Below are 14,252 nucleotides of genomic sequence, written 5' to 3'. Positions count from 1 at the left end.
CATCGCTAAAATGTTACATATATGTTGACTTTTTAGTATTATTCAAAAGATAGCATTTTATTGTTAACATTTTACTAACAATTTTGGGTTAACATTTTGCTAATATTATAGTATTTCATTTTGTTATCAATTTGTTGACATTTAGATGTTTTCAACCACAAAAAAGGCGGTAAACGCTGTACAAGCCGCCATTTCGGATATATATATATATATATAAACGCTCGAGTGTGATGTGAACAACATAACCTAATATTATTTTGTCTTTTAATTACTGTGAAATAATTTATAATATAATTTATAGCTATTGATTAACAATACTCAACGGTTCATAAAAGGTAAAATTTTATATATAAGTATGGAAAATTTTCGACAGCGGATACGAAAACCGCTTGATTTGCTTGGACCACGACAACTAAAACGACGTACGCAACAAATACTTGCACTGGAATATTTGTTATCTAACTTAAATAATAATAATAATAATAACACTAACATTAATATTTACAACAATAACAATAACGACAACGACCATGACGACGATAACAGTAGCCGCGATTCAGACGTTTCAGATGATCCTAGCCGTTTTTCAGGAGCTGTCGATCAAGCTAATGATGAGCCTTTGCCATTGATTGATGGGCTTAACTTTTTTGATCAACCAGTAACCCGATCAGAGTATTAGTTACTTAATTTCCATGTGAACAATCAAGTTGCTAGTGGTGATAATGATTCGATTCTTACTGAGTTCATAAAAGAGTGGCATGTTAAACATAAAATCACACGTGAAGCGACTGACGAACTTTTACGCAAACTTCAATCATAGTCTCAAGAACAATGTTTCTATGCAAAATGAATTTGTAAGTACTAATTAGCTGTTGATATTTCATAATTTTTGAATAACTATCATAAAAATATTACAGAAAGACATGATACGGAAAGCTGGTGGTCGCAATGTACAAAAAGCCACTCGTTTTGCATTGGAATCATTCATTTCTGATGAGTTGGCAAAACAAGTGACATGGTCCGGATTACACAGTGAGATTAAAATCTCAGCATGTTTCTTCGTAGAAATTATTAGTGGTAATAGAGCGATAAATAATATTGTAAGATTAACTATCCTGCTTAAAAAATCCGATAGATTCTCATAGCTGTAAGTATAAGGCCCTATACTTAACTATAGCACTTCTCATAGAACAAATTTATTCTTATAAAATCTCTCTAGGAATTCATGAGAATCTATTGGATTCTATGAGATTTTTTAAGCAAGGTATCTACTCTTCAAGTTCTAGCAATAACTTGCTTTTTGAAGCCTTTGATTGATCTTTCTACTGTCAAAGTAAAATAATTTACAACCAAACAAGCTATAAATAAATGCTGTATTTAAATTATTATGTTCATTAATTTTTCTTCGTTTTTTTTCTTTTTTAGAAATTTTATTAAGCACTTTGAACGTTACAAAACCTGATGTTGAACATCAAATGAAAGCCTGGTTTCAACGCGGTAGTGACCGAGCCAATAAGAATACCGATCCTACAAATGGTTCTGTCAAAAAGCAAAAAGTTGCCAAATAATTTGTAGTTACGATCTTTATATTTACAAGTTGTTTTCAAAAAACTTTTTTTTAATAGTATAAAGAGTTTTCTGTTCTCTAAGCCTAAATTAATGATCTCAAAACATAAAAGTAAGCTTATCAGATAAAAATAAAACTATAAGTTAGTGTCACCAGTGCGCTAGTCACAACAACTAGTCTTGATATTAAGCTCACAATTATTATTACTATTATTGTTATTAATATAAAACCTATGAATGTTGTAAAGAAATTGTTAATAAATTTAAGCATTCCAATTATAAAAAATTGTATATTTGTCACAATAAACTGCGAGTGATTACAATTTACAAATAAATATAAACACAATTCTAAAAATATTCTATCATGAAATGAAATATTTATTTTTTCTTGTTTAATATATGTATATAAACAAGAAAAAATAAATATTTCATTTCATGATAGAATATTTTTAGAATTTATGTTTGTTTATTTGTAAATTTTCAAATTTCCCGCGGTTTATACTACCCCTAACCTCTAATGATCCTTAAAATTGTTAACATTAAATCAACTAAAATAAGACTGATTTGTTAAATTAAAGTCAACTTTTTTCCATCAACTTGTTACCAATAAAAAGTTAACAATTTGTTATGTTTTTGGTAACCAAAAACACATTGTGATTTGTTAACAAAAAGTTGAAAAATGTCAACATTAAGTTATGAAAATGTCAATAAATAGTTAACAATTTGTTACCAAAAAGTTATCTTTTTGAGACAGAAAAAAGTTAACATTTTGCTGGACATTAGTAGTGATATTTGTTGATAAAAATTTGCCTTTTTACATCTCAATATAAATGTTAACATTTTTTTTGTTAACTTTTTCGATACGAAAAAGTTAACATTTGGCCACTTGGGCATGTGCAAATGTTCATTGGGATTCAAAATTAGAAAATTCATTTTTATTTCAGACTAAAAATTATGTATTTAATTTGAAATTGAAAATATGGATATACATAACTATTAATTTGAATGGAATCTAAAACTCGCTTTTAAGGCTGGACAGTCGTACTAAACGAATTCTAATTTCTATTAATTTATTAATTAATTAATTATCATTTTAGCGATTTTTTTAGCTTCTAGAAAAATGCGTAAGACGAATTTCCTCGGAAAATTTTTATTATTCGAGTCCCATAAATATTTAATACGTTACTATAGAAATTAAAAATCCGGAGATTCAGTTAGTACTGCCCACCCTTCACAGAGTGTTGATGTATGAAGTTTGCAGGAAAAAAGTTCACAGACTCAAAGAGTTGCTTCATTTTTTTACAGCAAGTTTATATCAATTAAGTATACACCAACTTTTTGTAGTCACTTTAACATAAAAATTCTAGCCAAGTTTTCGGTTTTCAAGGTTTTTTACCTCGAGCAATTTTCCGAATTATAAATTCATGAAATTTTAAACATTTGGTTGGTAATGTTACTGTTGAAAGTTTTATAGTCGAGTGATACAGTCAAGCATATAGGTTTTATACATGTAGATATGAGAATCTATTGTTGTTTTTTTTTTTAATAGGGCCGTTATTGACAATCAAGTTACCGTCAATAGTCAGTCAATTGCCGTAGAAATCATCGTGAAATGACAAAAAAACTACGGCCGACTCACCAAATGTTTCAAAAATGATACTAGATTTCGTCTTTTCAGTCCCTTATGATCATTGTTATGTCCGGTTGTCATTGTTAAAAAATTTTAAGTATAAAACTCAAATAATATAAAATTTAAAGGATAGAATGAATGTATAAAATAAATAACTAGACTCTGTGGTTCAATATCATCTCTTAGTCTGCCTTTGAAAATTTTATAGATTTGAACCTAAGTCTAGTTCAAGGCTCAAACGCAACTGGCATGTTATTTAGATTGCATTTCAGAGAGCCTAGAAAAGCGTACCTAAAAATAACTTGATAAAAATTAAAAGACAAGCAAATAAGTGCTAATAAACGATTAAAGTTGAACAAGTTCAACTAAAAGATTATACAGCTAATAATAAAAAAAAAGTAGAATACTATATTTATAGTTAAAATAGTTTATTGAATTTTTTTTTTTTTGATATTTCATATTTTAACGGTCTGATTTGAGTCAAAACTTCTTTAACTCTTTATCTAAATCACTTACATTTATTTTTATCTGAATCTATGGGTTTTATCGAGAGTAAACATCAACAAACTTAAAAAATTGCTTGGTTTTCAATTATTTTCGATTTTTTTAATTTTTATAGTTCAATATAAGATATAAATTTTTTCCAGCTCGAAGAGAATTATGTACTAAAGAGTATTTTCAACCTTGGAGAATTTGAATATGTAATCATAATTTTTCCGAGATCCTTGAACTCGAAAACAGTGGGGTTTTGGAGCTGCTCCACAAAGTCAACTGTTTTCCAAAATTTTATTACAATATTATCAGATTGACAGTGTTACAACTTTACTCAGAGTGAGTAATTACATATCTACTCAGCGCCAACTCTACTCAATAATATATAGCATGGCATACTACCAAGTAGAGCTGTCATTGAGTAAAGTCAAAGTTTACTCAATTACAGTTGAGTTTATATGTAACAGTGCCGGTGATAATTTTCTAACAATGACACGATGTCAAAGATAATTTTAATCGAAAATCCTATATAAACCAAGAAAGACACTTATTAATCCTATCCATTTATTTTCATTTTTATGATCAGCTACTCAATAATTGTACACTTTTAAAATATATATATATATATATATATATATATATATATATATATATATATATATATATATATATATAATTAATTACTTAGTTTACCCTTGATTGAGTGATTCAAATTATCAAATCTTTTAAAAATTCATGGTTTATTTTGTATCCCCAAAGTTTTACGTACAAGTTTTTGAGCAATTTTATTAAATTCTTCTCTTTCCTCTCTCCACATTTTAGCAGCATCAACATTAGCTCCACTCTCATCATTTGGCTCAGCTAACATGCTTACTACACTTAATAAAATTTTTTCTACACTCTGAACTGGGCTCCATCTTTCAGCACTACTTTCGTAACCCATTGGATCATCACCAGGAGCATGTAAAATACTTATACACACTCTCCCATCTGTGTAAACTACAAAAAGATATTAATTTATTTATTTACATTGAAATGGTGATTATTTATTAAGATTAAGAAGATCTTACTATTGGGATGAAACATTTCGCAAGTGAACTGCATTTTTGGCGGGCTTAGTGGATAATCAGGTGGAAATATTAATTTTGCAGGAAAAAGGCCACCTTCAAAACAAGTACCATCTGGTCCACTGTTGATGAGATAATTGTAATTAGTTTTTTTTATAACGCTCAAAAACTAGTATTATTCAATAATACAAACTGAATCACGCTCGATTATGGAAAAATAAATTGTATTATTAATTACGTACGCTATTAGAGCTTCCCACTCAAAAAAATTTTCTTCATTAATTGGACCAGCAACGATACCTTCTGGCGGATTCAACGTTAGTTCTGAAATTGTTAATTTATTAGATGTATAAAAATAACAGTAATCAACAACAGAAAATAACAAAAATTATCGTCATTCTTACGTTTATATTCTGCCATCAATCGTCTCAATGCTGAACCTGCCATAGTTATTCTTTTACAATGTAGTTATACCAAACAGTATTGAATGACAATGATAAGATAATGATTATTTGAATGAGACAGGTTAAGACTACTTAGTAAGGGTCAATATTATGATTACTCTGTCCAACCGTAACTGAAGGTGGGTTTACATGTTTTTCATACACTACTTTAAGGCTGGGCCGCACCTAACGAAGTCCTGAATTTAAGAATTCTAATTATTTATTTAATAATTATCATAACAGCAATTTTATTAGCTTCCGACTGAAAGCAGAAGACGAACTTCCTCGGAAGATTTTCATCATCCGAGTCCCATAAATATTCAAAAAGTAATTAGAATTCTTAAATTCAGGATTTCGTTAGGTGCGGCCCACCCTTAATGACAATTGCGCAAGCAAGTATGCCCAAATCACTTTTCATAAATGGCTATCATAAAAAAAAACCAATTAGCAAATTTATTGAATTAATAAAGTACATTTATGAAAATTCGAGTGAAGAAACTTAAAAAAAAAAAGTTACTGTCAAAGCGACAGCAAGTTAGCATCAACTAATTGTTAATGTTATGTCCTCCACCTATCGGGAGGTTGATTAACTAATTTACTGTCAATTATATTGTCTATACTGGGTTACTTCGCCCGGGAGTATTTGAATACTCAGCTTTGGTAGATTAATTGTATATTGGGGAAGGATTTTCAATACAAAAATGCTTATATTTTGGTTAACCAAATAGCGTAAAAATATACTCAACAATTATCACAAGATGCGACAGTCTCGCTCGAGCTTTTGGCTTATTCTGCTTACAAAATTTATCTTAAAAATTATTTTAACTCTGAGTTTGAAAAGGCGTTGCCCTTGGGGACGATGGCAGGGTAAGTTTCCTTTATTGGCTGGCTGTGGGGACTTAGTTGGGGCCTAATGACGTCACAGTCACTATTTCCGCCCCTCGAGATTGAATCTTCTGCTCCGCCGCTTGGTCGACTTTCTCAACAGCTGTTGCGTTACCCGATGCTTGGACCGCTCGAGTTTTCCCGGTCAGCAAAAAGTTATCATAAAGATCTCATAAAAATAACATTTTTTAAAAGATACCTAATTCGCCACCTACTGACATCTTTTGGATCTCTTCGAAAAGGTATCAGAAAGATAACATTCTTCTGATGTCTAAAAGATATCGGATTAATGACATAAGAAAGTTATCTCTAATTAGATATGATTTTGAGGTTACTTAATAATAATTAATATTTAAAAATTTTTTGGTTTTTATGGTTTATTATTTATAAGAAAGTAAATCATTCAAAATTATATAATAATTTAAATATAATTAATAACAATAATTCAGTTTTGATTATCATACTTATAATAATAATGATAATAATAATCTTCAAATTCACTTTAACTTGTTTATCACCATGAACATTATTGTCACTACTATTATCGCTATTATTATTGATACTATCATTTTTAGTATAATCCGATTGACATTTGCCATTAACTTCAAAGTTTGGTACCCTAATTAAGAAAAATTATTTGAAATGATTCAAAACAATTTGAAATCCCTGGCGGTTTTGAATCACCCTGGAAACACTCTGGGAGTGGAATCACGGTGGATCCGGGGTAGATGTCACTGATTAATTTAAAAAGCATAGAGAAAATATTCCAATAGGAAATGATTATTTTTAAATTCAATTTTGAAAAATTCTGTGATTAACAAAATTAAATTCATAAAGAAACATGGAGTAATACGATTGTTTTAAAATTTTTGGCAAAAAGATATATATTTTTTTATTAATGTCGATTTAATAACTTAGAATAACTTACTAACTGAAAATTTCCATGAACAAAATAATTTCATAAAACTTCACAGACAACAATTATTTCAGATCAAAATAAAACAAAAAAAAATTAAGGCTCATAAATAAACTAAAAGATAACGATAATTCATTTCAATAAATTTAAGGATAGTAACGTTAAACAACGGCTATCGATAAAATAAACTATAGTTATTGAAACTTTTATCGTTAACAAAGACCAATAAATGCTTAATTAATTTTGAACAAAATACTTAGAATCCCGATGAAAAAAGATTTTATACAATTGTATAGAATTATATATCAATTATATATGGACTATATATAATTATATATAGACTATATATAATTGGATAGAAAAAATGGCCCGATCCAATTGTATACAATTTGTATAGAAAATTGTATACAATTGTATACAATTCTATATAATTATATACAATTGTATATAATTTGTATAAAATTCTATATAATTATGTAGACTTGTATACAATTTGTGTAGAATCGTATACAATTTCTATACAGTTATATACAATTGGATCGGGCCATTTTTTGTATATAATTTTATACAATTGTATAAAATATTTTTTCATCGGGATCTTAGTATATTAACGGAATAGTTGGGTTCAGAAAAAATTCAGATGGCCCTGAGCTCTTTAGTTTAGAGGTAAAATATCATTGCACCCTCGCCTTGAAGAACTCAAAAAACAGCAGGAAGTTTTGGGGCTGGCCCGCTGGATCAAATGTTTTCCAGATTTTTTTTTGGTCATAAATAAAAAATTATATTATGGCCAAGTAAATAAACCTATTTGAGAAATCAATTAATGTAACGGGACCGAAGCCCACCGACTTTTTACAAGAGGCCGTTTCCTCACCTATTTAAGGCTGGGCCGTACTAAACGAATTTTTGAATTTTACTTTTCTTTTAATTTATTAATCAATTGTTATTACAGAAATTTTTATAGCTTCCAAAAAAATATATTAGACAAACTTTTTCGGGAGGTTTTCATCATTCGAGTGACGTAATTATTCAAAACGTAATTAGAAAAGTAAAATTCAAAAATTCGGTTAGTACTGCCCACCCTTAAGGTATGCGAAGTTTCTATTTTCTTCCCAAACGACACCTTTAGTCGAAAAATATACTTAAGTTACCAAGGGTGGACGTTAACCGGTGGTGAGTTCAATGAACTCGCCCTATTGACGCGTGGCGTCTAACCACAACCACCACAAGTCACAACCTCTGTGGACCTAACACTCCTTCCATTTCAGAGAATAAAGAGATTCTTGACGAAGTGGGCTTGGGAAGGCTCGCCGTTGCACCAGTTCCCTGTACTAAAATATTCCAGACAATTATAAATGTATATCATTGCTATAAAATAACACGAGCGAAAGCTTTAACTACATCTGGGGGTCTTCAAAGAAAGTTCATATGATTTTGTACACGGTTGATAATGCCACACCCTTTTGATAACTATAATCGTGATATTAATGTGTTTGTTAGAGAAGTATATCATACAGAGCTTTTTCGTTCAAATCATGTTGCAAGAATGATGTTATAATTAACCGTTAATTTTTTGTTTTTAAATTGTATTTAAATTCACAATCGATTTAGAGATATTCAATTTTTATATTAGGAACAAAAGGTGACAAAATGAGAATTATAAATTAAGTTTCCGCAATAAAAAAAAAAGTTGGTGGAAGTGATTTAAGATGAGTAGATCGTGATTTTTTGAATTGGTGGCAATAGAGCACTTCCTCTCCGCTTCGCGTTCGAGGTGTGCAAAATCACATCGTTTTGTTTAAAAATGATACTTACCTGCACTTATTGGTATGACACGACATGCAGTGGTCGAACTATAAACTAATATTGATTATAAAACAGAGTACGTTTTTTTGGCAGCATGCTTTCATAGTGAGTGTACGCATGTACATTTTATACGTGAACTGTATGTTTTAAGTGTTAAGAAAAAAATAAAAACATATTCGCTACAACTTTTTTTATTAATTTCTCAAAAAATTAGTATTATTATGAACAGTATTGTTTTCAGTATTCATACATGAATAAGTTATGTGACCACTGATTATTTTAAATCAATTATTCATCTAATGGAAAAAGTAAAAAATCTCTTCAAAGAGTAATCGAAGCTGGTGATTTTGAATTGTTAATTTACACTAAAAGGAGTTTTTCTTGTCCGCATTAAAATAATTAAGGTAAATGTTTATGAATCTTTCATAAAGTATGATATGACCAAATATTCGTAAAGAAATTCAAAAATGAATGTTCCGTGGCTATTACTTTTCGTTCAATTAATTTGTTTTTAATTACAAAGGATTAGAAATTGAATTGAGAAAAAATTTAAGATAGAAGATGCATGGAAATGACACCAAGTGCAAATATATATTTATAAATTACTATTAATAATAATGATAAAGAAACCACGTCATACTTCAGGATGACGACAGTATAAAAATTGCGAATGAGGTAATCATTATAAGTGTAGTAAAAGGCTAAATGGATTGTAGCTAGGGTCCAAAATAATATGCGTAGCTACCCTGATTAAAAAAAATGATTAAAAATGATTTCACACGTTAAATGTCCATAAGAGACAGGATTAGAAATGATTTGAAGGATTAAAAAGTATTTAAAATGATTAAAAAACAAATCATTCTAAATACTTTTTAATCATTTTTTTTAATCAGGGTATAAAGTATATGTGATATGTTTCACTATTCACGCTGTATTATCACTTGACTATAATGCAATATGCAAATATAATAATATGGTGGTATGAAAAATTTCGAAACTACAAAACTTTTTGACTTATGAAACCTTCACCATTCGATGCAGCATCGCTTGAATAAGGTTTATGGCTACTTATTATCTGAAATTCACCAACGTTTACCCACTTTTTTCTTAATTTACTTTTATAAACATTTATTTTGGGCCAATGACAACAAACAACATCACAACTTTTGTTTCTTTCTGTTATATTATTTTTGATTTTTTTTTTTTTTCATTTTTATAAATTTTTTGTGTTATTTTTAACAAAACTATGTAAAGATAATCTGTATTCACCTAGAAATTCGCCATGATGCGTTTTTTTTAGAAAATAATCTTCGAAAGGGGTTTGCTGTAGTGTTGAAAATTAAAATACATTGGTTGTCAACCCCCGACCTACAGGGAAAAAAAATAACTGTAGCTGCAACAGGACATGGCCCTGTAGCAGCTAAAGGACTTAGTTCTGTTGCAGCAACAGGATTGGCCCTGTTGCTGCAATAGGAAAGTCCTGTAGTATCCATAAGATCAGTTCTGTTGCAGCCCCAGGAATAATTCTGTCGCAGCTACAAGATTAGTCCTGTTGCAGCCACAGGTTTTTCCTGTTGCCGTCACAGGTCTATTCCTGTTGTAACCACAGGAATAATCTCAGATTCGTAATAAGTATAATAATGTGTATTAGTGGAATTGAGAATCCACAACGGTTATATAAATTTTTTTCTACATGCACATACACGCGCAACTCATGCTTAGACACACACACGCACTTACACAGATACACAAACGCACCCGCACACGCACAAACATGCGCCCACGCACACACAGACATGTGAGCACACACATACATGCACACACAGACATGTGAGCACACACATACATGCACACACATGTGTGCATCCACGCGCACATGCACGCACGCGCCCCCACACAATGAGCACACGCACACACATGCGCACACGCACACACACATGTGTGCACACACGCATGCACATAATGAGCACACGCACACACACACACATGTGAACACACACGCGCACATGAACACATATGCGTGTGTTCGTATATTTATATATATATATATATGGGCAGATCCATTAATTCTCGACGAAAGTGTGCGCACTCAGGTCAACGATTTTGATGCCGATTTTTCCCTCAAAAGTACACCTTAAAAAAAGAAGATCCTGAAAATTTGGACCCGATATAATCAAATCTGGCCGCTGGAGAATTTTTTGAATTTTTTAAAAAGTCGATTTTTTACTGATTTTCGAATATTTGTATCTCAGCTTCTATATAACTTAAAGACTCCTGCCCAACGGCATTTTTCTCAGTAGACTCTCTACTTTTAAGAAAAAAATAAGTATTTGGTCTAAACTCAAATAGGGCTTAGCTGACAGCCTCTAACTAACGAACTGTTTTGGTTAAATTTTACCTATTTGTAAAACACTAGTATACGTACAGTGTTCGAAGTTGAGGATCGACCAGCAGCTAATGTCTTCTACTGGGGTATACTTTAGTAGAATCTATGCAATTTTTACTTCATTGCTTCTATTAAATAAAGTTATAGCCATCTGAAACCAATCAAATTTTAAAAAATTGCAGTTTTCAGATGGCTAGAACTTTTTTCTCGGAACTTCGATTTCCTTCAAACTTTCAGGAAAGTTGCTTCATTATGTTCCTAAAAAGCCCTGAAAATCGGGGCTAGGGAATCGAGGTTGTATTCAAGTTATGAATTTTTTAATATTGCCAAAATTGCGTTGTTAAATATAATATTTGCTGATAATTTCTTACATATCTATCGAATTATTCATATCTTATAGACAAGTGAATTATTAATATTCTCTGTAGATAGATATAGCTGCTGTCAGTAACCATTTGAGTAACGTCTCAAGTAAACATTTTACCCTCAAAAGCGCTATCGTTCTTATATTGTTTGAATTTGTTTCAAAAGTCGCGCTCGGGTTACTCTATTACTCAATTTATCCGCTTCGTGGCGTGACTGACCGATATAACACTTATACATTTGTTCAAGTTTTGATAGTTTAAACACTCCAAATTAAACACATAAAAATTTCTAAATACTGTAGACTTTCATACCTAGAGAACTTCAACGTAGATTGTAATGCTTTCATGAGCGTATGATAACATTGGTACCTCAGTCACGCCACGAAGCGGATAAATTGAGTAACAAAGTAGCCCGAGCGCGACTTTTGAAACAAATTCAAACAATATAAGAACGATAGCGCTTTTGAGGGTAAAATGTTTACTTGAGACGTTACTCAAATGGTTACTGACAGCAGCTATATCTATCTACAGAGAATATTAATAATTCACTTGTCTATAAGATATGAATAATTCGATAGATATGTAAGAAATTATCAGCAAATATTATATTTAACAACGCAATTTTGGCAATATTAAAAAATTCATAACTTGAATACAACCTCGATTCCCTAGCCCCGATTTTCAGGGCTTTTTAGGAACATAATGAAGCAACTTTCCTGAAAGTTTGAAGGAAATCGAAGTTCCGAGAAAAAAGTTCTAGCCATCTGAAAACTGCAATTTTTTAAAATTTGATTGGTTTCAGATGGCTATAACTTTATTTAATAGAAGCAATGAAGTAAAAATTGCATAGATTCTACTAAAGTATACCCCAGTAGAAGACATTAGCTGCTGGTCGATCCTCAACTTCGAACACTGTACGTATACTAGTGTTTTACAAATAGGTAAAATTTAACCAAAACAGTTCGTTAGTTAGAGGCTGTCAGCTAAGCCCTATTTGAGTTTAGACCAAATACTTATTTTTTTCTTAAAAGTAGAGAGTCTACTGAGAAAAATGCCGTTGGGCAGGAGTCTTTAAGTTATATAGAAGCTGAGATACAAATATTCGAAAATCAGTAAAAAATCGACTTTTTAAAAAATTCAAAAAATTCTCCAGCGGCCAGATTTGATTATATCGGGTCCAAATTTTCAGGATCTTCTTTTTTTAAGGTGTACTTTTGAGGGAAAAATCGGCATCAAAATCGTTGACCTGAGTGCGCACACTTTCGTCGAGAATTAATGGATCTGCCCATATATATATATATATAAATATACGAACACACGCATATGTGTTCATGTGCGCGTGTGTGTTCACATGTGTGTGTGTGTGTGCGTGTGCTCATTATGTGCATGCGTGTGTGCACACATGTGTGTGTGCGTGTGCGCATGTGTGTGCGTGTGCTCATTGTGTGGGGGCGCGTGCGTGCATGTGCGCGTGGATGCACACATGTGTGTGCATGTATGTGTGTGCTCACATGTCTGTGTGTGCGTGGGCGCATGTTTGTGCGTGTGCGGGTGCGTTTGTGTATCTGTGTAAGTGCGTGTGTGTGTCTAAGCATGAGTTGCGCGTGTATGTGCATGTAGAAAAAAATTTATATAACCGTTGTGGATTCTCAATTCCACTAATACACATTATTATACTTATTACGAATCTGAGATTATTCCTGTGGTTACAACAGGAATAGACCTGTGACGGCAACAGGAAAAACCTGTGGCTGCAACAGGACTAATCCTGTAGCTGCAACAGGATTATTCCTGTGGCTGTAACAGGAATAACCTGTGGCTGCAACAGGACTGATCTTGTAGCTGTAACAGAAATATCCTGTTGCAGCCACAAACTCATGCTACAGGAACGTTCCTGTTGCAGCAACAGTTCTTTTTTTTCCGTATATCTCGAAATTTAAAGCGAATATTTCATATCTCTAAAAGCATCCGTCATGAGCAGTTTTTTTCGGAAATAACTTTTAGAAAAGGGTTGCTGTGGTGTCGAAGATTAAAATTTACCGGTTTTTCAACCCTTTGACCTACGGATTCGAACTCTAGAACAAATGTCCCTTATGTTTATAAATATTTACCATAATGCAGTTTTTTCGAAAATAATTCCTGTAGGCTGGTTGCGGTAAGGTCGAGGATAAAAATACTTCCGTTATTAAACTGTAAGATCTGTGGACTCGAACTTTGGAACAAATGTTTCTTATACTTTTAAATACCCGAGAAAGACGAATCATACATGAACATATATGGCCATATGTGGTTAGATATGAATATATTTGGCCATAAATAATCATATATAGTGCTATATTTTCAAAAAAAATTGATAATATAATGAGAAAAAAAAATCATAACCATCAGATGTCTCATGTATTCTAATAGTCTCTGAATTACGTCATTATTTTTTTTCTTCGATGAAAAATCGCGGCGTCGGCTGGGCTCGATCCTGTGTCTTTTAGATTCAAAGTCTGACACGCTACACGAAAAAAACAATATAGTAGTGGCTACTCTCTGGGATAGTACTGCGTACTTTCTGTAAAAAAAAAATTTCAAACAGTAATGTATGCTATCTAGACTTAATCCACTACTCTCTGGATAGTACTGAATATTATCCCGGACAGTAGTGGATATAGTATAAATAGTAGTGGATACAGTCTTGATAGCATACA

At 31.5% G+C, this 14,252-nt stretch overlaps 3 protein-coding genes across 12 annotated transcripts in view; 2 read left to right on the top strand and 1 right to left on the bottom strand.

Annotated features, from left to right (window-relative positions):
* Positions 1 to 39: 39 nt before the first annotated feature.
* Positions 40 to 1,852, top strand: LOC130672295 (uncharacterized). 4 transcript variants are annotated; one of them, XM_057476785.1, is made up of 4 exons: positions 40 to 335; positions 591 to 854; positions 918 to 1,077; positions 1,426 to 1,852. In XM_057476785.1, exons 2-4 carry the CDS (start codon positions 759 to 761, stop codon positions 1,566 to 1,568), a joined length of 399 nt encoding a protein of 132 aa, XP_057332768.1. In that variant the 5' UTR covers positions 40 to 335; positions 591 to 758; the 3' UTR covers positions 1,569 to 1,852. The 4 variants fall into 4 exon arrangements, with proteins under 4 accessions (XP_057332768.1, XP_057332770.1, XP_057332769.1 ...); XM_057476787.1 differs by having other exon boundaries at positions 580 to 854; XM_057476786.1 differs by having other exon boundaries at positions 561 to 854.
* A 2,481-nt stretch (positions 1,853 to 4,333) lies between these two features.
* On the bottom strand, positions 4,334 to 5,371 carry LOC130672294 (ubiquitin-conjugating enzyme E2 G2). The gene is made up of 4 exons (XM_057476782.1): positions 5,160 to 5,371; positions 4,998 to 5,079; positions 4,759 to 4,877; positions 4,334 to 4,687 (listed from the first exon to the last, which is right to left on the bottom strand). The coding sequence occupies exons 1-4, from the start codon at positions 5,200 to 5,202 to the stop codon at positions 4,422 to 4,424; spliced, it is 510 nt and encodes a 169-aa protein (XP_057332765.1). The 5' UTR covers positions 5,203 to 5,371; the 3' UTR covers positions 4,334 to 4,421.
* A 3,185-nt stretch (positions 5,372 to 8,556) lies between these two features.
* Positions 8,557 to 14,252, top strand: part of LOC130672292 (coiled-coil domain-containing protein AGAP005037) — a 96,205-nt gene continuing 90,509 nt past the window's right edge. For 2 of the 7 annotated variants that reach the window (XR_008990680.1, XM_057476775.1), the window contains exon 1: positions 8,599 to 9,209. The gene's annotated coding sequence lies outside the window, so the exon portion shown is untranslated. Of the gene's footprint in view, positions 9,210 to 14,252 lie in introns of all 7 variants that reach the window. The other 5 variants (XM_057476774.1, XR_008990679.1, XR_008990681.1 and 2 more) reach the window with 5 other exon arrangements.

This window comes from Microplitis mediator, chromosome 7 (assembly GCF_029852145.1).
Source record: "Microplitis mediator isolate UGA2020A chromosome 7, iyMicMedi2.1, whole genome shotgun sequence".
In the NCBI taxonomy this organism is placed as follows: domain Eukaryota; kingdom Metazoa; phylum Arthropoda; class Insecta; order Hymenoptera; family Braconidae; genus Microplitis; species Microplitis mediator.
The sequence above is the reverse complement of the archived record's forward strand: the minus strand, read 5'-3'. Positions and strand labels throughout refer to the sequence as shown.

Bases quoted from the DNA above. Each gene is read 5' to 3' on its own strand.
- LOC130672295 (XM_057476785.1), top strand. From the start codon at position 759: ATGTTAAACATAAAATCACACGTGAAGCGACTGACGAACTTTTACGCA. The intron at 855-917 runs GTAAGTACTAAT...AAAATATTACAG, and splicing joins TTTCTATGCAAAATGAATTT to AAAGACATGATACGGAAAGC. The intron at 1,078-1,425 runs GTAATAGAGCGA...TTTCTTTTTTAG, and splicing joins CTTCGTAGAAATTATTAGTG to AAATTTTATTAAGCACTTTG.
- LOC130672294 (XM_057476782.1), bottom strand. From the start codon at position 5,202: ATGGCAGGTTCAGCATTGAGACGATTGATGGCAGAATATAAAC. The intron at 4,878-4,997 runs GTACGTAATTAA...TCTCATCAACAG, and splicing joins GAGTGGGAAGCTCTAATAGC to TGGACCAGATGGTACTTGTT. The intron at 4,688-4,758 runs GTAAGATCTTCT...ATCTTTTTGTAG, and splicing joins CGAAATGTTTCATCCCAATA to TTTACACAGATGGGAGAGTG.